Genomic DNA, 23,730 nt, shown 5'->3' with positions numbered 1-23,730 from the left:
CACGAACGAGTGACCGATAACCTTGTTGCACGCTACGTTTCATTAACGGATCGGTAAACGCGACTATCGCGTGTCAACGAGCGTGTCATTTTTAAGCGGTCATCGGGATCGATGACCAGCGAATTTCGAACAAGGGTAACCGATCGCGGCATTAATTTGCGTTCCAGGGGTAGCAGGAGATAATTAATGCACGGGCGAAGAACGGGGTGGTATCGGCTCGGGTGGTAGGAAAATGAAAAAAAAGAAAACTCGAAAGATAATTGCACGGAACACAATCCGCGTTCCAATTAGAACTTCTCTTCGCTGCGGTTCTATTTGTTGCAGGGAAGTTTTGCTAACTTTTTAATTAAATTGTATTCATTAACGAACGAGCGTACAACTGAAAAAGGGAAAGTTTCAACGCGGAGTTTGATGAAAATCGTAAGACGCGAAATAAATGACGAGTAGGGAGAATGGCAGTTTATTAAAATGCAACCGGAAGGACGGAATTGGTTGAAAAAAATCTTGCTACACTTGCCGGCAGGCAATTAAATTGGTGAAAAATGATAGTCTAGCCTTGCGCGCGATTCCACGCGACCTGAAACTCCACGAAGCTGAAACTCCGGCTAAAAAGGATAATTAAATGCGATAATAGAATTTCCGCGTGAAACGATGTCGAGGAAAAATTCACCGCGGTATCGAATTACGTTTTTTACCGAGCTCCCTAGCAGAGATATTTTAAAATTCGATGCTTTTAAATATGTTAGAATCGAATTTCGTATCATCTCTCAGTGGTAATATCGGATTTGGTTGCTTTTCAACGGTTAACGTTTCGAAGAAAAGGCGACCAAGGGGTGAACCGGATCCCTTCTGGCGTTCTGGCTAACTTTTCCAGCAGTTAATTAAAAGAGTATCAAAGAATCGTCGAATTTGAAGCCCGGGCTATTTTTTCGCGTCATTAAACCGCAAACAAAAAGGGAAAGGAAAGGAAAGGAAAGGAAAGGGAAAAGGAAAAACGGCGGGATGCGAGGGAAGAAAGGAGGCGTCGTACGGCACGCCTACGGCAGGTGAAATCTAACGGAAGATTGAAGAGGGTGACCGGTTGATGTTACAAAGCGGAGAACGCGGGAAAAAGTCTCGCTGCAAAGAGGGAGGTAATTAGCGTCGGTCCGCTCGTGGATTAATTAAAACGGCTCCTTGAAAATGCGACGTCGACGGTTACTTAAAACGAAAACGGGGAAGAAAAGGGCTCAGAAATGAAAGGGCCAGCTCGCTCGCCGAATATAATTGAACAGTTTTACGGTGAAAACCGGCCGGTCGCTTCCTCGATAACTCCCCACTTTCTTTAATAATTTGCCTTTCGTTTCAGCTTTCCTTCAATTATTTCCAATACGTTTGGGTTTTTTGAAGGAAGAACGCATCGTCATCGATTGTTAGCAACGTTATGTATTCTCTTTATGGAATGGTAAACTGATATCAACGAAAACATTGGATATGGAAGAATAATAATGTACATTTGTTGTAAAAAATCAGAAATTGTTGTAAAAAACGCAGAAGACGTTCATACTATTGCGTAGACCGAGAAGATCGATTCTATCGTGATAATGATCCTTAACGGTAATTACAATAATTGACAAGAACTTTAAAGTGGAATAAAGTTCTCGGCATTCGTTAAATTCTGTAAAAACTCTTACCACTAACGGTTTCTTGTTACACCAGTCTATCCTCTACGTAGAGCGTGAAATATACGATCGAGCTTACACGTACGCATCTGCTCTGTCGCGTAAAAAAGTTTACGCGTTTGCTGGCAGCAGATCGAAAAATGAAAATCAATACTTTTAACGGATCGATCGAGAATGGAAGGCGACAGCGAACGCGTAAACGGACGCAGGCTACGACGAAAAGGTTTCGTTCTCCGACAGCTTCCTCCGGCATACCGGTATCCATAAAGGGGAGAATTTGGCCGACTATCTCTGCTTAACCTTCGTGGTCCCTCGGGTAGAACGGAAAATATGATTTCATTATTTGCTTGGCTTCTTTCGTTGGGTAACCGTACTAGGTTTATTCGGAGTGACGGTGACAAGATAAATTCTTCCCGCTAAAAATAATCGCTTAAAGATTTCACTCCGTCTAGATACGTACCTATATCGGTGGTTGCATTCTATACTTGAATGCCGTAGCCAGGTATCCTCTTCTTTCCACGGTTAACGTTCAACAACGATTCCGTTCGAGAAATATGTTGACGAATTTCGAAATGAAATTAATTCCCGTTGACAGGGCAGATTCGCATTCTCCTCTCGAAATCGATTACTCGCACGGGACACGGAAGACTACACGCTCCTCCCGGTGGCGTTCATTCTATTTCCCAGCGACAAGAACAGAATGTAACAAGTTTGTTTTCCCGGGCTAGGCGAGTCGCCTCGACGCTTATCCTCTTCGGGGTGAACGTATCAAAACGATGGGCGAGTTTATTATTGGATCGCCACCACCGCGATGTTTCGAGCGTGCTTTCGAATTTAATTAAATCCAGCTTCGATAACAGCCGTCCGATTGTAACTTGGTTACCGATCCGATTAAAACTATTCCCTCGATCCGCGAAACGACCAAATAAGAGTAATCAAATAATTGTTGATATATAACGATTCGAGTATCGACCGTGACTAGACGATCATCAAGGAGAGGAGAACGAGGCTAGGTAAAGTCGCAGCCATTCTGTCGCCGCAGCCGTGATGCATCGCAGCTGGATGCTCTGCAACAAACGAAGATGTTATATACTCGATCGTATAAAGAAAAAAGAAAAGAAAAAAATCAAGTTTCATGGTTGCGCGCAATTATCCAAGTCTTGTAATATGTCTGCGGGTAACGCGTAAATGAAATTTCGGAGAGTTGGGAAACCGGGGGAAGACTCTTCCGCGAAAGTTTCCCAGTGCTAGGCGAGGCAAGATTTCATTTTGATTACGCGGTTCACGAAACTCGTTTATATACCGTGTTCCGTGCACGAGCGACAACAAAACGAATCAAGATTACATTACTATCGGTTTATCGGGATAGAGGATATTTCGCTGAATTACCGTTGACGATGTGAACCCGTACGATGCTCGGGTTGCTGTTGCTCGGCGAGCAGGTGTAAAGGCCCGAGTCTTTCTCGATCGCTTTCTGTATGAGCAAACGGCTAGATGTGACGGGGCCCTTCTCCGTGACCAAGTTGATGCCGCCCCTAGGCGAGTCGAAGTTAATCGCCTGCGAAACAAAGAAGACAGCGCGGTCGGACAGCCCGTCACGTGACTACCTACGAATAAAGCTACTTTCGACCAAGGGACAAGTGGTGACGGGAACTGTCTCCCTATCGCGGGCTCCGCAATGCTCCTAAAACACGTTCTCGACCGAGAGAGAGAGAGAGAGAGAGAGAGAAAGAGAGATCGATAGAAGACGTGCTAATTTTTCCAACGGAGCTACCTTCTTTCGCGTACGCGAAAGTTATTCATTATACACGGTTACCCTCGCTCTCGAAGCGTCACGGCGTTGTTGTTCGCGAACGATCGCTTCAGATAAGTAACGCGTTCGACCGTAGCGATAATCGATATCGATGCTGGGACCGCGTATAACAATGGACCTCCTCGATTCCTCTTAATGTCGCGCGTAAAGAGAACGGCAGAATCGGTATCGGTGTTTCGCTTACTTCGTGATTGTGACTCCAAACGATCATGGACGGTGGCTCGGGAGCGTATTTAACCAGGCAGGTCAGGTTTATCGTGCTGTCTTTGTCGATGAAGAGATCCGGGCCTCCGGCAATCTCCGTGATCGGCTCTGCAATCAGGACAAACAACTTGCCAACAATATTGTTACCATTGTTAATCGACTTGGTTAAGAAAGGGATTCTCCTTGGCATAAAAAGGGTTATCGAACCGTTTTCATCGTTTCGGTTTTCGTCGAGTCGAACGCGATGCACCTCGAGCATATCATAATATATTGGTTGTTCTCGAGAAGAACTTTGAGCAGGCTGCGGCGGGAACAGCGTCTCTTGTATAGAAGACGTTTTACGAGGTACTTGGAGCTACCTTCAAAATTCTCTCCGCGTCGAATAATCGATCCGTTCGCTTCTAAACTATAATACATAACTATGTATTCTCGGTAACTACCGAGCTAGGGGACGAACGAAAATCGATCGATCGATATCCTTTAAAAAGGACAATTTAACCTCGATGGAACGTAAATAGCCGCGTTACTCGACTGGAACCGTCGGGTGAGCGAGGTGACGTGGTAAATCTTTTTGTTGAAATTAATCTAGGGAGAAACGATGAAAGAATGAATGGAGAGCGATTCGCGTGGAAACTCTCTGGGAAATTTCGATTAAATCTGGTAGCTCGTCGAGCCGGAAAGTTGTTTGAGCGTTTCAGGAGGAACTAAATAAGATGTAGGAATAGAAGCGTAAGGCGAGGTAATATCTTGTTAGCGCAAAGATAGGTATAGACATAATAGCGTGACAATTTCCTCGCGAATCGACGCCATTTCCGAGGCGATGATGGATCGATTAATCGAAAATATCCGTTTACCTGGAATCGGCAGTCGAACGGACGGACGTTGTTGGTCGGGGCGCGGCGGTGGTTTGGTAGAGCAGACCGTAATATGTTTTCGGAGCGGATTAATCACAGCCGAACGATAAATTTCGACGAGACACCATGTCCGTTCTAGCGCGCGGGGATACAATCCTAATGGAACGGCCGGTAAAAGCTCGCGGTTATTTTCAACCGCGATCGACTAACAACCTCCCTCCCTCTGCTTAAACCCTTTTGTCCCCCGATCTCGTTCCTTCGTTGCATTCTATATACAAAAGAAAAAAAAGAGAAAAAAAAAGAAAAATTGGATAGCAGAAATGTGTATCCAGTTGGGAGAGACGCTCGCGTGGAAAGGTGGCCGGTGACGCGGCGGTGAGAGGATTATCGAAACAGGTTTAAGCAATGCTTTCGCAGAAATCACTCGGTGTCCGGTGTACCTGTTAACGAAACTGATATGCTCGACTGGCCCTCGACCGTTAAAAGCTTTTCCCGTTACCGTCCGCCGACCCTTTTCAAATGAAACCCGTTTACAAATGAACACCGTGAAAATGTACAAACTCGCGAAATCCTCTAAGCGTTTTCGCTCGCGCGGCATCGTTTAATCGGTGGCACCTTTATCGATCGAAGAGTACAGAGGTTTACGAGGTTGTAGCGCTTTTTCCTTGGCCAATTATTCGAGTAATGGAAGCTGCTCGGCAGCCGGTGGTTAGCGTGGTCGGTGAAAAAAGGGTTGGGCGTTGCCGGTGATCGGGGATATCGTGCATAAAGTGCCGAGGCGTTTTCACGAAAATAGCACGTTGTACTTGAAGCACGAGAGGTAATTAGAATAGCACGCGGTGCAACGCCGAGGTTCGAGTATTATATTGTATCGAGTATCACGATCATCCGGCCACCCCTGCTATGCCCTCTTCTAATTATTCACCCACCATTTTATCGGTTTTACCGATTTTCCTAACCCCTCGCGGAATTCAGTTTGTTTGATTCCAAAAGTATACGCGCAAGGTGAAACGGTTCTAAAATAAATGAAATTTCACTAGAAAAGAGACGAAAGTTACGAATGGGAGACAGATGAATGGGGAAGGATGACCTAGTTTTACCTACAACGTACGAAACTTTTTACAAATTGCTTTTCATCTAGCCTGTGGAGTGTGCGAGCCGGAAATTCCACGATGCAGCGAACGGTGGTTATATCGATACGCTTTAAAATAGTAATCTGGGAACAAAAATTCCTTTGGTTATCATTGAAACGCGCGGTGTTCCATTAGTTCGATCGCTTTCGTTCTATTTCGCGAGACTAATTCGTTTCAATCTTTCAGCATCTTCCATTTATTTGCGATCGTAGGAGGTTTTCGCGTCCTCTCCTCGTTGTGTATCGCGCGATTTCTCCACGTCCCCGGAGATTATCGTGATCCAGTTCTATACGGTGGTTCGCGTATTTCAATTCGTAATCCTGTCGTCCGATTTGCACAAGACTCTTCAACCTGTATTTGCAAAGGATCTCCACCGTAGGGAGATTTTCGAGTGCCCGGAACAACCAGCTGCGAGAGAGCACAAACTAAGCGTTTCGAAACATTAACAACCCCGACCGCTGGGCACGTCTTCCGTTTATCTTGTTACGCGTTACAAGCAGATATTCCGAAGAATTTTCAGACACGGCTAATTAAATTTGCCTCCCGTCGAATCCGGATAAATTAGAATGAGAAACGGAATATTATCGTTAAATTCGGTTCGAACCGTACGGAATAGGACAGAGAAATTTATTCCTGTAATGGAGCTCCGAGGTTAAAACGTTTAAATATCTCCCTTCCCCTCCCCTCCCCTCCCCTCCCCTCCCCTCCCCTCCCGTTCCGTTCCGTTCCGCATTAGAAGGAACGAAGTTCTTTTCATGGAATTAAAAGCCGTCGGTGAAATGGGGAAGGGAAGAGGGTTGAGTCGAGGGAAACGATGTCTTGACTCAATTTCGTAAATTCAATTTGCAGAGAAGTAGAACGGACCGCGAAACTTCTCGAGTAAAGATGTATAATATATAGTACCTGCTCTTAGTGTTTAGCCCATCCCTGCTTGATCCGTGAAAATTTCTTTCGGTAAACATTTCTTTGTTTCCCAACCCCTCCCCGTTCCTTCTTTCTTTTTTACGAAGATGGCGCAAAGTAGAATCGTACAGATTCTTGCGTTAGGGGAAATTGAAGCGAATTGATGAATTTTTAGCGCAACTCGTAGAGGAAACGGTTCGTCGGAAGCGAAACAAGCATTTTCGTTCGGCGAAAGGGGACAGAGTCGTTTCTTCTGTACGCAGTCGGCCTTCGCATTCCTGCGAACGGAACGAGGGACGAATATTAGAGGAACCAGACACCAAGAGGAGGAGAAAGTAGACGTTCCTGTCGGGGGAAGACTCAATTTGTCGCAACAATTTCACGGGTATCGGGTGCCAGGAATGCCGTTCAGAGCCCGGCAATTGTTTATCGATTTTATTCTAGTCTGGTTCCTTTATTAGACGTCGCATCGCCGAGAAGACTCGGGAACACCGATGTACCTACGTACGCGTATACGGTAGGATAAAGTTGGTAAAGTTCGAGTGTTCGATAGAGTGTTCGAAGAATAACGGGTGTTTTGCGAAAGCGTGTCACGAACCGAGCCAATTATCGCCGAGTCTAATGAACCATCTATCAGACGGCGGACCTCTTCCCTTTCTTTCTCTCCTTCTTTTCCCTACGTTCCACTTTCATTTACCAGATCCCGAGGAAAAGTAAGCGCAACTCACCGACCACGTTCAAGTATACGAAGTGTCCGATGGGCGGATTGGTGGATACTTGGCATTCGTAGATACCGGAGTCCTTTTGCTGGGGATATCGTATCCTCAACGTCCATTCTTCGGTCCGGGGGGTGTGCATTGCCTCGAAACGTTGATCGCTCGTGTACGTGTAACGACCGACCGTCAACAGATGTATATCTCGATGCCTCACCCACGAAACCTGCAACCATTTTGCAAACACATTTGTTTTCTCGTTAGTTTCTCTCAACGATTTGGAATAAATTATACCGTACGATACGTATTATACGCGTAGTCGATTTTCCTTGGAGAAGATCGTTTCCCAAGGTTTCACCGGCGTGATAGCGTTAGCGTTAAAAAGTCGTATCCGAAGTACATTGCATTATGTTTCGCTCGACATCCTTCGCCTTCGGCTTATTACCGCGGCCCCACTCGCTTCTTTATAACATCGGATAATACAATTTTTAGTTTACCGTTCACGCCGCTATACCATTATTTTCTAGCCGGGTAATCCCTATAGATACCCGCGTACGCCACGAAAACCGAATTTACTAACCGATAAATTAATTCGTTTTACCGATTTTTCAGTAACGCCTCCCAGCTCCTAGTTTGTATCCTATACGATGAACGGCAAGGGCAATAATGATAATTACCTAGTTTGCAGCGAAACGGGTATGCAGGGAACCGGGTTCGATGATAATTCCTATTCAGCCGGGGAATAAGCAAATTGGCAAAGTTCCAACGCAACGGGGGACGTGCAAAACGACATAAGGCAAGTTCGCCGAACTTATCCAGCTCGTTAATTAGAACGAAATCTAATCGATGACCCTAAACTATTTCTCTCTCTCTCTCAAGGACGAACGTGAGTCGAAGTTCGAATGGCAAAAGCGACGAAACAGTTTTATCATTTACCGTAATAAATATAAATATAATATATGAATTTTTTACGTGGAATGATTTCCTTTTCTCGCGTTAGGTCGCACTAACGGAACGAAATGGGAAAAAGGAAAAAAGAAAAAAAGAAAAATCTGTGCTCTACCAACCACGCCATCGTGACATTGTACGCGCGGACGTAACTGCGCGATGTCAACGAGAAACGTATTAGTCGGTACACGCGTAGCTGTACACCTACATGCTTTGCATAGAGATGAGTTTTGGGATTAAAAATGTAACACGTTGTCTGCTGCATCCAACTCGGACAATTTTAAAACCAACTCGTTTCTTCTCTTCAGCCATTTCTATCGATCTCCGAAGGACGAGCAAACGGTACACCTTTTAGCGATTACGCGAAAACGATGCTCGACGTTAATCGACGGGCCCCTCGAATCTCGGAGCCGATAATCGCATAGCCGTGATAACGGCTAACCGCTTTTCTTCATTTATGGAAGCGTTCGAACTTGTCGTTGGTACGCTTTACGAACGTGGACACGGAAACGTGACGTTTGTTATTCTCGGGATTGCGCGCGCGAACAAATCGGTCGACCCAGCACGCCTCGCGTATCACGTCCCGTGCTCGTTGATCATTTTTTCAACTGGATACTTACGGTTCTGTTGCCGAGGTTCTTCACTTTACAGACTAATTGAATGGTCTTTCCGACGAGACCAGTCACGTTCGACGGCACCGTAGTCGTGTCGAAGAAAGGACCCGCCGCCTCCAACGTCGGCCACTCTTGGACATCGTCCGTTTCGAACAGGCGTGTACCCTGTACCACCCGTTGCGCGAGCTCCTCTGAAACGAAAAGAAACACATGGACGTTCGGTGGTAGGCCAGCTGAGCGAATCAGCGGAGGAAAAGTTCGAACGGCTGGCGCATAACTATCCTCTGTTCCCCGTAGTTCTGCACTGCGGCAAATACGATGTGTGTACGGACACGCGCATGTACCATACAACGAATCAGCCATCGACTGAGAGAGAGAGAGAGAGAGAGAGAGAGATTTTTCCCAACCTTTGTTCTTCTTCCACGCATCGGACGCGACGCGATTGAAATACCCGTAACAGAGATGTTATATATATATATATATATATATTAGGCCGAGGGTGAATAATTGGCGAATAAATTGGTGATAAATGCGGTGGGTTGGCCGGTTTAATAGACTCGAAAAAATGATCGTACCACATTTGTCTCGGCAGTCGTCGCGTTTAATATGAAACGAAGCATCTGAAAAAGTAAATTACCAGGCCACCGGGTACTCGGAATGGGAATATTTATCTTGGAAATTAGATTATAATATTATCTCGGTTCGATTTCGACTCCGTTCGGATCGGTTCGCTCGAATTAAGCGGAGAGGAACAGCCGGGCGGCATCGTTATTAACGACATATCTCGTTTAACAGTTTGAACCGCGAGTAATCCCACGTTAATGAGATGGTCCGTGGAAGTTTGAAGGTTTGTTAAGACGGAACATGGTACTCGGAGGTGTTATTAGGCCAGTCGGTAGAAGTTGGAAGTGCTAGTCCGTTGGAGTTGCGAGAGTTGCTCGCGTGGCTCGTAAAATTCGCAAGCGAAGAATTTCGAGATATTTAATTATACGGAAATCGGTTTCGAGTTTTCCGGCTTACCCGGCAGATTTCCGATGCACCGGGAACACGGTGCAAAAAAAGCGAGCTATTATTCGCGTTTCATGGGTTCTCTGGCAAGCAACGAGCCCGGGAATCTCGATACTCTGGTTATACTTTACGAGAACTGGCCCTTTCGAAACGACTGACCTAGAAACGAAAGGTTGAACCTTCTTATCGCGAGCGCGCACTATCGCCGCACACAACCCCTATGATATATGTGTACGATCGTATAAGAAGTCTCGTCAAACGAGCAAATAACCAGACCGATGTCACTTTTTACGTTCCCTCCGTGCGACAAGTTTGACATTCGCTGCGACGACACGGTAAAAATTTACGAAGAAATACTCGGCCACTTTCAGAAACCGTACTCGCAGAAATTCGATAAGAGAGGAAATTTCATCGCGAGTGTGTCTTCGTTTTCCCTCGTAAACCTGCCTACCTGCGTATCTATGTACATCGCCGTTCTAACCAGGAAATATGGGAAAATGCAGGCTAGGAAAATGTCCTGGCTTTTAGCGCCGCGAACAATATCGCGCGGCCATTCTAACCGGAAACTCTACGCTTCGTTCAAAACTTTTATCATTTTTCCTTATTTCGCAAAACTTTTCACGCGAGTGTATCAAACCCGCTGTTTGCCTTCGATATTGTCGCGACACGGATTATTCTATTCTATAAAAGTTTGTTAGACGAAGAACCAAATCGTTCTAATCAATTTCAGAACACTATGTTTATATTATAGTTAGTTAGTTAGTTAGTTAGTTGATGACATCGAATCGAACGAAAGAAGGAGAAACCGGGATCCCCGTGGGAGAGCTATCCGATCGAAGTATAGCCATTTTCTTTTGCGACAGGCTTTTACAGAGCCACTTAGCCAGCTCATCAATTACTCAAAGACGGCTCATGAAAGGTACGTCGTACCATTTTCAACGTCTGAACTTTTACCCTGCCACTTGGTTGCCGCCGACTATTGTACCGAACATCTAAAGCAGCTATATACCTACTCTAATCTTTTTACGCACGGTTCACCTCATTCCTTTATTCCTTTTCGAACCAACTTTCCCGATCATCGGTTTTGTAAACCCGTAAAGTCCCTCTCGTCTACGACTATTTGCAAACAATGAAAAGGTCTTTAACTTGACATCGAAACGGGTAAACTTTCGATTCGACGTGTCATCGCCAGAAACGGAACCAGAACTCGCAAGTGGCATTTTCTTTCGATGCACTTTCAACGGCGAAAGAATCTGTCGAAGATACGGGAACCCGTTGCGTGTGTCAACCTCGATCGTCAACGTCAACCGTTCGCCGCGTCACGTATTTCCGTCTCTCTGGGATTTCATATTCCGAGTCGCGATTCCGACATCTGTCATTCCCCCTTTTTCCTTCCTTTTCGAAATTCGAAATTCGAAATTCGAAATTATACAATTACGTACCATCGTCGGTCGTGGAAATAATAGCGAGGACAGTTTTCAAAGGTACGCCCGCGATATCCTTCGAGCATACCTCTGTGGATTTTTCATTACCTCTATTCTTCGTTCGGTCCATTCGGTTCATCGTTTTCTGCTGTTTGCACAACGAAGCGAATTTTATTCCCGCTGGTCTCTTTTAAAGCGGAATCTCTTCTTGTTTTTTTCTTTTTCATTCGAACGGTGAGTCGATCGAATATATCTTGAACCTGTTAACGCCTTCAATTGGTAGCAGTCCATAAACGATAATGCGAGGTGTTCGGACGCAAAGAGTAACCTCCTGGATTCATAAAGACTCGGAAGAAAGGCTTTTTCTTCTGTTTCTCGTAGCCGTTTTCATTTTATTAAATGGAACCGAAAGGGAATCCAGGTTGCACGTTTATATCCCGGTGAAACTGTCGCAACTGTCGCAGCTCGACGGGACATTGTATTTGTCGGTCCATGAAATAGGAAACCATACATCTGTATTTGTACGTTCACAAGATACGGGTAAAGAGTAGCGCGAAATAAATCATTCTCAAGCACGGGAATCAAAACGGTGTGACGTAGCTTCTGGCTACTTTTTGGATTTAACCTAGTTTCACCAAGATCGGCTTCTCTACCGGGATCACGGGGGGGCAGCAACGAAGAAGCTTCTCTTTCTTTCGAAGAAAAGTAAGCGCACCTTCGATTCGCGAATCGAACTAATGGGAACGAACCAGTCTTTAATTTCATCGATTCCCACCTTTTTCCCATTTTTACGTTTTGAAATTTCGAATACCCTCGCTAACGGTCCATCTTTTCACCGGACCATAATGGCGCTGAGTCGGTCTATTGGCGCGTTGCCATCAGCGCGGCAAAAACTCTATGACAAATGAAGTGCACGCGCGCCTCCTAACGCTGGAAATTTCATTCCATCGGTACGAGTGCAGGCAATGCTGCGGCTTGGACCACCAACCGTAATTCTGTCAAAATTCTGCGTTACTCCCCATTCTTCGGAACAATCTGCTTACGATCTAAAAACACCCCTCTCCACGGGCAGTCTCTGTGCTAGAATTTTCTTAAACAACGAAATGGTCCCTATCAATGGTATTAATCGGATAGAACGGTTTACCGTTATCTTGCGCAATGCAGATTCGATTATTCCACGTGCAGGTTCGAACGCATCTCAAGCGGATATTGAATTACAGTCGAATTACTCCCGCCTCGGCTCGCCGGGACATTCCGACGGATATTAGACTATATCCGACTGGGTATCCCCCTACTGGCAAAAAACGATCCGATCGATCCTGTATTTACTTATCTAGCAAATCTATTATAAAATAACCGCCTGTTCCGCACCAGCGAAGTTGATGTAATCAAATTCTGTAGAGTCGCGGACGAGTTGCCACGGATTTCGTCGTAAATAACCAGTTACTTAACCCTCCTTAAACCTAAACGGTTCTCGGCATGGCGTAAGTTCGCGGTATGGATCCCCGCGCGTGTTCCACGATACCCATGGAACCTTATTAAGCGAGGCTTTCAGAGTTTAATGAAAACCTCGTGATCTTACCCTCGTTCAAAATGAGAACTCTCCAACTGCGTTACTACAGGTATTTCCTGATTTCTCTAAAACAATTGGACGCTCTATGGATGTATTTACGTCCCCGCCTGATGCGATATTTCTGTTTGATTATGGCCACGGGGTGGAGGGGAAAAACCGGGCACCCATTAATGAAATATTCTCGACGGAATGACAAACGAGATTTCGGCGAACAAGGATGTAATTCCTGAAATCGATTCGGCCGAAATTACACACGCACACACATACGAGGAACATTTCAGAATGCAATTTGCGTGTAACGCGCAACATCGATCTCAGCTGGTACAACGGAATTGACTTATTTCGCGAGTGCGAGAACCGTAGATGTAGGTAGAAATCGACTCGTCTGCCGAGGGGGCGGGAAGCCGCATAATTCACCGCGACAATTACGTACGTTGCGCGAAGATAAGCCAACGCGAATGTTAACTATACGTATTAGGATACGCTTATTATCGGGTCGCGCGATACTCGCATTAATTTCCGCTAAATCAGTTTTGGCAACGTACAATTCTCTACGCACCCGTATCGACTACCGTATCGACTACCGTAACGATCCGGTATCATATTTGATTAAAAATGGTTGAAACTCGCATTTGTAATTAGACGGGGGTGCGCGGATAATTGAAAACGGATTACTTCTTCCATTCGTTCCATCTCGTGTGCCGGTAATTAAGCTGTCGTTTACACTCTCGGAGTTTTTTCATCGGCCGTTTTTATGCCACGAGAATCGCGTCAAAGAGCTCGGTCTAGTTTCATTCCGGAAACATCAAATCACTCTGGATTAACCAGAAATAAAGAATACCGTATCGCGTTCGATTCGAACCGGTAAACTTATATTTAGTCGCGTGGGAGGCAAAATTTCGCTTCGTCTTTGAACAAGTATTGGCCGAATGGATTCGCTTAATGGAAGCATTAGAGAATACCTTTCGAAGCACGTTTCCCAAGGGAACGCGGTTATTGCCCGTAAGAAAACTCAACGTCAATGGCAACGTTCTCGCACAATGAGGAAGAGTACACCGATGGATATTAATAAAAGCTCGACGTGCAAGAAAATTCACGGAACGTTTGTTTCACTGGTCGTGAAAGGGAGGATCGGTTTACTAAGAAACGAGGGAAATGAAAGAGCCCCTCGATGGTCGCGGGCGTGCAGCGTCGGTGGATTTGCTAGGAAAGAGCGAAACGAAGACGCGGAAACTTTTTCGCGGCAACCGGTACTTTAACTAACCCATCTGTTACAGCAGCGATTTTACTATGAACCGAACTCTCGAGCCCCGACTACCGCGGGCAAATATTTCTCTTCCGTTAAGCAGTCGTTCCGTCGAACGAATCTAAAAACGATGCCAACTTCCCTCGTCCAGACTGACACGCTTTCAACTCGATCGTGTGAACAAAAAATATAGACTGTTTTAATTTTGCTAAATTCGTGGAAATAACTGGTTCGGCTAATTGGAACGAGGAGAGCGGAAAAGAGCGTCGAGAATTTGAAAACTCAGACTTTGTCCCCTTTGTAAGATAGGAATTCTTTTCTCATCGTGGACGTTCTTTATGCAAGTGCATGCCTCGTAGCGGATAATAAAGGGACGTCGAGAAGTTAGTTTAATTAAACGTTTATTAGCCGGAATAATGAAAAAGAATTTCTTTTAGGAATTCTTAGGAATATTTTGAAATAGTTTGTTGGGGAGCGTGCTCCAGCGAAGTTGTATCGGATGTGGAGAAGTGGGTAACGAACGGTAAGGAACGGACTCGCGTGATCGTTTCAGAAAGAGGGAACACGGTTGGACGGAATAAAAGTTAATTGGCCGGGTGGCGAGTTTGGAGCCGCGCGTCCGGAAGAAGGCGTCACCTTTGCTGAATCGCCGGGAAAAACGGTTCACGGATCCGCGAATCCCGAATGAAATAGCTTCGTCCGAGAGCCTTTGGCGATTCGACGGCGAGCTTCCTTAATAAAACTCTCGGAGCTCTTTCCGCGTGGAACAAATAAATCATCGCTTCGGCGAGCCATTAAAACGACGAGAAAAAAAGTTTTTATCATTACTTGGGAAGAGAAGAGAAGAGAAGAGAAGAGAAGACGCTCGCGGATAAAATTGCTGACAACTGCAGACGTGTCTCAACGATAAGACCCCGCCAATCTAAGCACCTAAGCTTCTTAAAAGCTTTGTCGTTTAATTAAGAAGAAGACGAAGAAGAAGAAGAGGCAAAGGAATCGATTCTATTATTACAGTTGGATAATTTCACGCGTACGTCACTGGTTCTCTCTCTCTCTCTCGTAAATAATTAAGCATTCGTCGCAGTTTAATCTTGCGTTTTCATAACGCAACAACTTCTCTGGCGCAGAGGGAAATAATAACCGGAACTTTCGGAAAAGTTTGGTAGCATGCGTTTCACTGCGTTTTGCCGCGGTCCGTAAAATCGGAATGAAATTGCGCGATCCCCTCGAGATATTCCGAACGAATCCTTAACGTGGAAACAGTGTCGTCGTTCCCCAACTACGATAGAAAAATTGACCGCGGGGAAATTGATCAGTCGTTGAACCGTGAACGCTGATGATGGATCGACGCTGAAATCGGTAAAGTGTAGAGCACGAAAACACCTTTTGCAACAACGAGTCCTTGAAAAATCACGTTTATTCGTCAACGTCGGGGACAGAAGACAGGAGTTTCACAGTTACACCCGAAATTTCCCAGGTTTACCGGTGAAGGTTCAATGACTGTCGAATCGTTTGCACGCTCCGCTCTTTGACACCGACGAATCGAAATATGATAGATGCGCCAAGTCGATGTCGTCGCGTAATTTCGACGCCATGAGAGAGTAATTTATGGCTCTTTTTTTTTTTCGTCAGAATCTCTCTCGCTTGGCAAAGATTGTTCTCTCGTTTCGTTGCAGCGAACGCGAAACGAAAATAACCGAACGATATTTTATGAAAAGGCTCGTAAAAAGCGTTTATTTGCTCGAAAATGATTTTTCGCGCCAATAAAATTCCCTGATTGGCAGAGAAATGAAGTGGGCGAACGACCTATCGAACGACGTCGATACGCATCGGTGATTACGATGTATTGGCGCGGCCCATCCTGTACTTTTTAATTCAGCAATCGATTCTCTCCTAAATACGTTTGTTTTTTACCTCTGTGTCCGTTTCGTATCGAATGTTTTCCGAATGAAGCGAATGGTAGGTTCCTTAACCTATCACGGATACGCAGCCCGTGGAGGCTCCCGTGGAGGCTCGTAAATCTCGCGGCCGCAGTTCTCGCTTGTCGCGAGGATCGATCCGCGAAATTGAAAACGCCGCTTTGCTTTGGCAGATTCCCAAAGGGGTCGCCCGCAACTTTCCAGATTCGAATTTAAACCGGTCCCCGTGTACAAACTTTCCCGATCTCTTCCGTTACTGTTGTTTCCGCCCAGAGAGAAGGTCAAACCGAGTTCCCGGTGAACCGATATGCTTCTTCTCTTCCCAAAGGTTTCACCCTCGATCCTATAATATTCCATTCTATACGATTATACCATCTGCGTTCGACGCGCGATAAATCAGTGCTAAATGAAAAGCACTTCTCGTCGTCTCCTCGTTACTTTCCACCCCCCAAAAATCTCTGCTCTCCGTGCCGCGCAGACGCCCCTTAATTTTTCATAACTAACGCCATCGGAAAATCCAATATCAGGATTTCGCAGACGCGAAAATTTCTCTTCTCGACTAGCTCGCCATATTTCTGGATATTTCTCGATATTTCTCGATATTTGTGGATGGTGAAATTTACTGGAACGATAATGGTACGCGTCTGAAAATAGACTCGATTGCGCTGCTCCTCCTTCTTACTTACTCCTTTCGACGAGAAGTCGAAAAATCTAGCGATCTATCTTTTCTTCGATTAAATACTAAACTAACTTTAAATTAATTACATAACTGAAAGAATGTACTACTCTGGAATGAACTTTGGATTCGTAGGGCTGCTTAGCCTAATTTAACGACGGCCTATTATAATCCGCTCGATAATGTAACGATCGAAGGTGAGAACACACGCGTGTATATCTTTGAACACGGGTCTATCTTCCTCCGTATTTGTAGAGTAAGGTCCGGAACGGTATTTGCAACGCGCGTCAAAGAGAAATCGAAACGTCGAGCGTAAACCGCATTAGTCGTGTATGACTCATCAGCGTAGCTGTAATATGTACCGGTGCCTTCGGGTTGTTAAATAAACCTAATTCTAGCCGTCAAATATTCAAGCCCGGTAGCAACTTTCACGATTCGATGCTCCTCTGCTACGTAAATTCTTTGAATTAGAAACGAACCTCTCGCTCTGTTGATTTTTCTTTTACGCCTTTTCATTATTCCCGTTGCTTGCTCGTTTCGATTCGGACAACCTTTGATATTCGAGTCTCGGCGGTTTCAAAAACGAAGGAGGAAGATGTTCTCTGGGCGGGAAATATCCGATTAAAATTAACCAGGGAACTTCCTCTACACAGATGGTTACTCTTGACTTGGGACAAAACAGGTTTCGGGAAAGTTCACGAAAGCTCGAGGAACTCGGCGCGAAGCCAGGAGAGAAACGTAGAGTAAACAACGGATCGAGCAAGGTGCAACAGCCGCGTTCAAAGTTTGATAAACGGTCCAGCGTCCTGCGCGCGTGTGCATTCCGTTCTAATTGCCGTGTTCGCAAGACGTTGGTAAAGCAACGGCCGGTAAATAACGAATGAACGGGGGGAGGGGCTGTTCGTAAAGTGAAATAGCTGCCGGGTCTGTAAAGCACGGTTTCATTTGCGGGAAATGGTTCGAGCGGAGGCAGTTACACGCGAAGGTCGCATCATCGTGTCGCTAGCTCGTATGCAGCGAACGAGGGAGCAGATGCTGCCGGGCCAGATAGCGGCTGAATATTGCGATCGTGATACGCGATACGCGATACCGGCCGATACCAAGGGAGCACGCACCGAACCTATCTACAATTTTCGGATAACCCCGTTTACCCCGTTTACCCCGTTGGGGAATCTCCAGTTTGCTTTTCGAAATCGAGATCGCGGTTCCCGATCTCTCTTCTTCTGTTAAACTTCTTCTCTACTATTCTGAAACCTGCTTACGGTCCGCAGTTAGCGGACCATGCTATTCGGATTGCTGACATTCCTCAAATTTTATTCCAACAGCATTTTTCGTTCGCTCCGCTCGGCTCGATAGAAATTGCTTCGAACGGAACAACGAGACCGCGTTCAATTTGCCGAGACGCGAATTTCAATATTTATGAGCCAACAGTTCACCCTCCTTTAGGTAAAGAACCTGTCTGGGGAAGTAGTAGCAACAAGCGAATGGAACCGACGTCGAATCGAAACGAAACGAAACGAAAGTAAATGCGATGGGAAAAAGTTTATCCGTGTTGTTTCTACTACTGGCTAAAGGCGAACAAGAATCGATGAAATTTGGAAAAATTGTTCGTTTCGGCGACGCATCCGGACGATGGGAGAGCGAAGAGCGAATAGCGTTGTAAAAAAGTTGGACGAGCGGAATATTCGGTTGAACGAGCTCGTTGTATCGCGGATTGTACAATCGTACATACATATGCAGATACACGGGTGTTTTTTAAAGCTACGGGAAAGCGAGGCGGGTACGGCCGCGTTGTTAGCTGACCGTGACAACATTTCAAAAGTCACCGGAGATCATTGTTTTCCCCACCGCGGGCGCACCGGTTCCACTTGCTCTCTGCCCTCTTCGCGGTTACCAGACTCGCGAGCTTTCACCAAAATTCCATCGCTTACTTTCAAAATATCATAGAGTCGAAGGTGATTGGTTAGCGTGTAACGAGAATTTCATAAGCTACGTTGATCGGAGTTCCAATTAGCCAATGGATAGCGAGACGATTACTCGTGCAAGAATTAATAGGGACGATAAAGACTTACCGTAACGAGATCGGGTAGTCAACAGTTACGCCGATCGTTAACCGAACGAAGCAGAGATTCTAATTAACAAGGGATGAACGGGAACATTTTACCCCCGATAAATCGGACTAGCGCGCGGACAGCTCGAATACACGGAGCAATATAGCGCCGAGAGGGATCAATGGTAAAAAGTAAAACTTGTAAAAGTAATAAATGAAAGTTTGTTCGAAAAGTCGGTAAGTTGAGTTGCCGCGTGTTCGTGGTAACGAACTCGGTGGATCGGAAGGGAATTAGGAGGGGTTCGGTATCGCGACACGGGTAAGCGGTTCGAGGTACATAGAAGTTGTGCGTCGGCTTACCGTGCAGCAGTATCGAGAAGAAGAAAACGCAAATCATCTTGGCGAGAGCCGACGCGCACCAGCCGCTCCCATTGCCACCATGCCGTAAATCCATTCGCAGCGCCCTCACGGTCCATCGTTTCCGGTACATTTCGCGATACCGCCCTCAAAGTCGTGCCAGTCCCGAGTGGACCGACGATCTATCTTTTCTGTCGACAACAAATAGAAATCCATTTTCTTTATATTATCGTTTCCGCATACCGAACGTAAAGTGACGCTAAGATACTCGTATTAATCGGGAATAAATACGCGGTAACACGCGGAATCTAATCGTAGATTACAACGATACGTACAATGTGTACAGCGACAATATTTATAATAGAATTTGTAGCCAAATACGAAAGCGACACCCGGCAATATCCCGATGCTTACAGTTTCGATTATCTATTCGTGGATTTATTACCGATCGGTTATTACCCGGCAATAATCAGGCCGTTGTGCGGACGAGGTGGTATCGCGCGCACGAATATTGAAATCGCCCGAAAACCGAACATAATCGTTTAAAACTTCTTTAATTACCATTATCTCGATTGAAAATTGATCTGCCGTGTCACCATTCGATTTCCGATGGAAAGTTTGTTTTTTTCAACAAACTTCTCTCGCATAGAATAGAAAAAGATTCGTATAGACATAAAAGATTGAACAGTTTCTTGGAACCGCGAGTGCACTTTTCATACGATATCGGATATTTATAGGATACGTGCGTATTGTTCTAAACGCGACGTATCCTCGATGTCTGCGACGTTTCGATTGTCATAAAACGTACCGTAGCGGTCACCGATAAAACTGGTCTATCGCATCCGCCGAGTTATCACTTTCACCGACTGCCCTCTGTCTACGCAAACACGTAGAGACAAACATCGGTTATCACTAGTCTATTCTGTTCGTTCGTATCGTCGAGGGAACACTCCGTGAAGGTGTTATTCGCGCGGCGTTTAACATTACGACGCGTCCTCGATAGCCAGCCAGTGGAACGGATCGGCGAAAAGGCGGCCGCCGCGAACGGTACCGAAACTACTGTGCGTCGTCGTCGTCCTCCTCCTCTGATCAGTCGAGACGAGCATTTTGACGCGAAACTTTCCTACGGATCGCAACACCACTGTCGTTCGAATTCACCGAACGAATCCTTTTTCACGAACCAGCACATTCTCGTCGCACGTGGGATGCACCGACGCCACCGTCCGATTCGCGGCGACTCCCGCTCGGTCTACGATCACCGGCTCGACGCGTCTGCGCTTCCGCTTCCCTTAAGTGGGACTCATTCGTCATTTCGCACGCACCCTCCGTTTACGATGCACAAGTTTCGCCGCGTGTGCGTACGCATGGCCGATACCGCGAGCAGCGCCGGCGGAGCGACTGAATACGGACTCACGGCGCCTCGCTCCGCGCCGGAATAACGCCGAGCGCGACAAGGACCGAGAGGGTGAACAAGGAAGGTAAGAAGGAAGAAGAGGAGATACGGGGGTTGGTAAGATGGATAAGCGGACAAGTAGGCGGACGGTCAAAAGGAGCGGTGTCCGAGAATAGAGCGAGAGAGCGAGAGAGAGAGAGAGGGGGAGAGAGAGAGAGAGTGTGAGAGAGAGGGAGCTGCGTAGAGAGCGGTGAGCGAAATGCTGCCGTGGTGGAGACCGCGATCCAACTGCGCCCGCGCTTAGCCAGATATCAGCCCCCGACCAACGACGGCGTCAACTCTTACCACCACCGCGCCACGTCGCTCTTCCTGCCTGCTGCTATCACTGCCAGCAATGCCAACGCCGCTCTCTGCCATCGTCACTCGATAACGCTTCTATTATCATCGCGATGATGGACGCCACGCGAGAGGAACGTTGTAATCGACGTCTCCTCCTAAATTCGATATCCCCCTTCTTATCGTGCCAGATTTCGCAAGCGCCGATCCCATAGACCGTTGGAACCGGTCCGCGGGAAATTACTCGCGCCTCGATCCACCTTGTTGTCGCCTATTGTTACCGCTCGCCGCGGTTTCACCGCATAATAAGGCAGGTCCGCGTAGTTACGCGTCGTGTCCATGACGTCATTTCGATAACACGTTTCTGGTATCGCTTTGAGCGGGACGTGGTACCGCGTTGCTTTCATATCCGCCGTGTGTGTACCGCGTTCTCTCCACCCACTGGCTGGCTGGCCGGAAAAATTGAATTTCGAATGAAAGTACCGCGACACGAGTTTACTTTGGCTGATTTCTGTCCTCGATTCCGTTCCCTTCCGCGTTTCTATCGCTTTCTTTCCGAATCTACGATTACAAGCTCTTCGCTTCTATTCGAAACGCTTGTAATAAAGAAACAGTCGAACAACGAACGAAAGGGATGGGGAAACGAACGCGAAGAATGGAGAATAATGCGGGCGGACGGTATTGTTTCGGTTAATCCTTGGCTTTTCGCGAGTAAAATCGAACAAATTTCGAGACCGATCCGTTTCAGTTTCCCGCTGTTCTCGCCGCGTTTCACCGCGAGCAAAAGTATGACCTTATTAGCAAGGCTGGCGCATTCTGGTATTCTGGTATTTATAACAGCATCGTTTCGCCGTAGTTGAATATCATAATAATTGTTCGTGCGTACCTCGTGGCTCGTGCACGAAAAGTAGGCTATCTCTTTAATAATTCCTTAAAACGGTACTCATTACGGTTGCGACGGCCTCGTTTAACCGTAAAGGATATTTCATAGTCCCCTTCCTCTCGTCGGAGTTCTCGTTCGCGTACATTTCCCGAGAAACCTAACTTTCCGAGAGCGTATATCTATCCTATCCCGCGGAGCTTCGCTTCTTCCTTTTCTTTTTTTTTTTTTTTCTTTTTTTTTTTCCCCACCCCCCTTTACAATTTAACGGTATAGGCGTGAAACCGCGGAGCAATCTCGCCTCGGTAACGTCTCAAAGAATCTGGCGAAGCGTTCGAGTTAGCTAGTTCGGGTTTGCGAATAGCATGCGACGACAACAATTAAAGGCATTAGGAACACGGTGGGAGGAAAGTTTCGCGGTCGTGCCGGCCGCTGACGAGGAATTAGCGGATAGTCTTCGCGAGAGTAACTACCGTTGGCTTAGCCAGGAACTGTTAACGGTCTCGTCTGAGAAAGAGTTGGGTGACTCCGTGACTGCGATTACTTTCCCACCAAAGTTCGTTCTACATCGATGAGTGTTCGATTCCGACGCGAGCGACGGCCCAGTATAGACGAGCTTATCAAGCTTAACGTTGTTATGCAAATGTTGCGTTACACGAGTTCCCAAACAATTTAGTAATATCGTGCAACACGTGAACGGCTCGGTTCGTCGCGGCGTCTACGTACTTGGTTCCCCTAATAAGTTTAACGTAGTTCCTCTGTCCGTCGGTGTCGAGACAAATGGGAAATTACCATCGCTTCTAAAGTCCATCTTTCTCGGTTAACCACCGCTTAGCCGGTATTCGCGAATACACGTCCAATCACAGTTTTCGGATTAAACTGGAAATCGTGTGCACGTAAGAGTTTAGATTGAAAATTGTACGTATACGGAAACGAAGGAGGATTCGTTTCGAGGAGATAATTTGCGACTTCTCGCGCGACACGGACACGGACAGGGGGGTTGGCGACAGATGGCATTTTACCAAGAATGCGCGGATTTCCACGAGCCGTGATATAATCGGCCGACTCGACGGTGAGGTCAGGCCGCAAATACAAAGCAGCTGCGTTTACACGGCTAACTTGCGACACGGTAATGCGGAGGTCGTTGCAGTTACGGTGAAACTATGGGGCTACGTATCGCGAGTTGGTAAAAATAATGGATGGGAAAGCTCGACTCCGCGGCACGTCGCTCTAAGAAATACGGGTAGCTCGCGGGACGTGGCTCGTTTTCTTAGCAAATGGATTAGGTCGCTATTGTCCAGGTGCTCGAAGATAATCTTATGCATACCGTGTCGTGATCCAGCAGTCGGAGCTGGAAAATAAATCCCTCGCCACTCTAAATGCTAATCAAGTTCGGGCGAGCGATACCTTTTACATCAGAGTTTTCGGGTAAACCAATGAAACGATTCGATTCCTGTTCGCATGTTGCGCGCATCTATGCCGAAGCAACGCTGCGCTAATGCTGTGTATCGCGTGAGATGGATCGATAGATGGGTGGATAGATGATGGGTACGGAGACGTTGAAAGCTGTGATACTCGAGACTACAGAGGAAACGACGACAAAAGTTTGATTTCATGGGGGGGAAGTGGAAAGGAAAGAGTGTAAAGCGAGAGGTTCTGGTTTCACCGGATTCGTCGAATGACGCGAAAAGAGTGTAAAAGCACCACGGTCAGATCATTTCCGGGGTACTGGGAAAGTTTCGAGGATCGCGATGAATACCGGAATACGAACCAAGTGTGTACAGAGAAATCTTCCGAACGATATTATGCCGGGGATCCGGCAACGGTGCAGCCAACGGTGCAGCCAACGGTGCAGCCAACGGACGTTGTTCGATCGGTCCCATTCCAGCCAGCTTCTTCCCCCTTTATGATACTTTTGGATGCAATCCCATTTACATCCATCGATATCGAGAGGCGCGTGTCGCGCGTGCAACCGGAAGAGAAGAAGAAAACGCGGTGCGAGAAAAACGAAGAAAAATACTCGGC

General features: G+C 46.5%; 1 protein-coding gene across 1 annotated transcript; it reads right to left on the bottom strand.

The window, feature by feature from the left end:
• Positions 1-2,639: 2,639 nt before the first annotated feature.
• On the bottom strand, positions 2,640-19,281 carry LOC143433655 (zwei Ig domain protein zig-8). Its single transcript, XM_076911103.1, has 6 exons — positions 19,100-19,281; positions 8,850-9,034; positions 7,297-7,507; positions 3,659-3,786; positions 3,051-3,219; positions 2,640-2,728 (listed from the first exon to the last, which is right to left on the bottom strand). Exons 1-6 carry the CDS (start codon positions 19,227-19,229, stop codon positions 2,640-2,642), a joined length of 912 nt encoding a protein of 303 aa, XP_076767218.1. The 5' UTR covers positions 19,230-19,281.
• Between the last annotated feature and the right edge of the window lie 4,449 nt (positions 19,282-23,730).

This window comes from Xylocopa sonorina, chromosome 3, assembly GCF_050948175.1.
Source record: "Xylocopa sonorina isolate GNS202 chromosome 3, iyXylSono1_principal, whole genome shotgun sequence".
NCBI lineage: Eukaryota > Metazoa > Arthropoda > Insecta > Hymenoptera > Apidae > Xylocopa > Xylocopa sonorina.
Note: the sequence above shows the minus strand (reverse complement) of the source record. Positions and strands in the feature narration are given on the sequence as shown.

Excerpts from the sequence above, each read along its gene's own strand:
- LOC143433655 (XM_076911103.1), bottom strand. The coding sequence starts at position 19,229 with ATGTACCGGAAACGATGGACCGTGAGGGCGCTGCGAATGGATTTACGG. Across the intron at positions 9,035-19,099 it reads CTTCTCGATACTGCTGCACG|AGGAGCTCGCGCAACGGGTG; the intron begins GTAAGCCGACGC and ends TTTTCGTTTCAG. Across the intron at positions 2,729-3,050 it reads ACGGGTTCACATCGTCAACG|AGCATCCAGCTGCGATGCAT; the intron begins GTAATTCAGCGA and ends CGTTTGTTGCAG.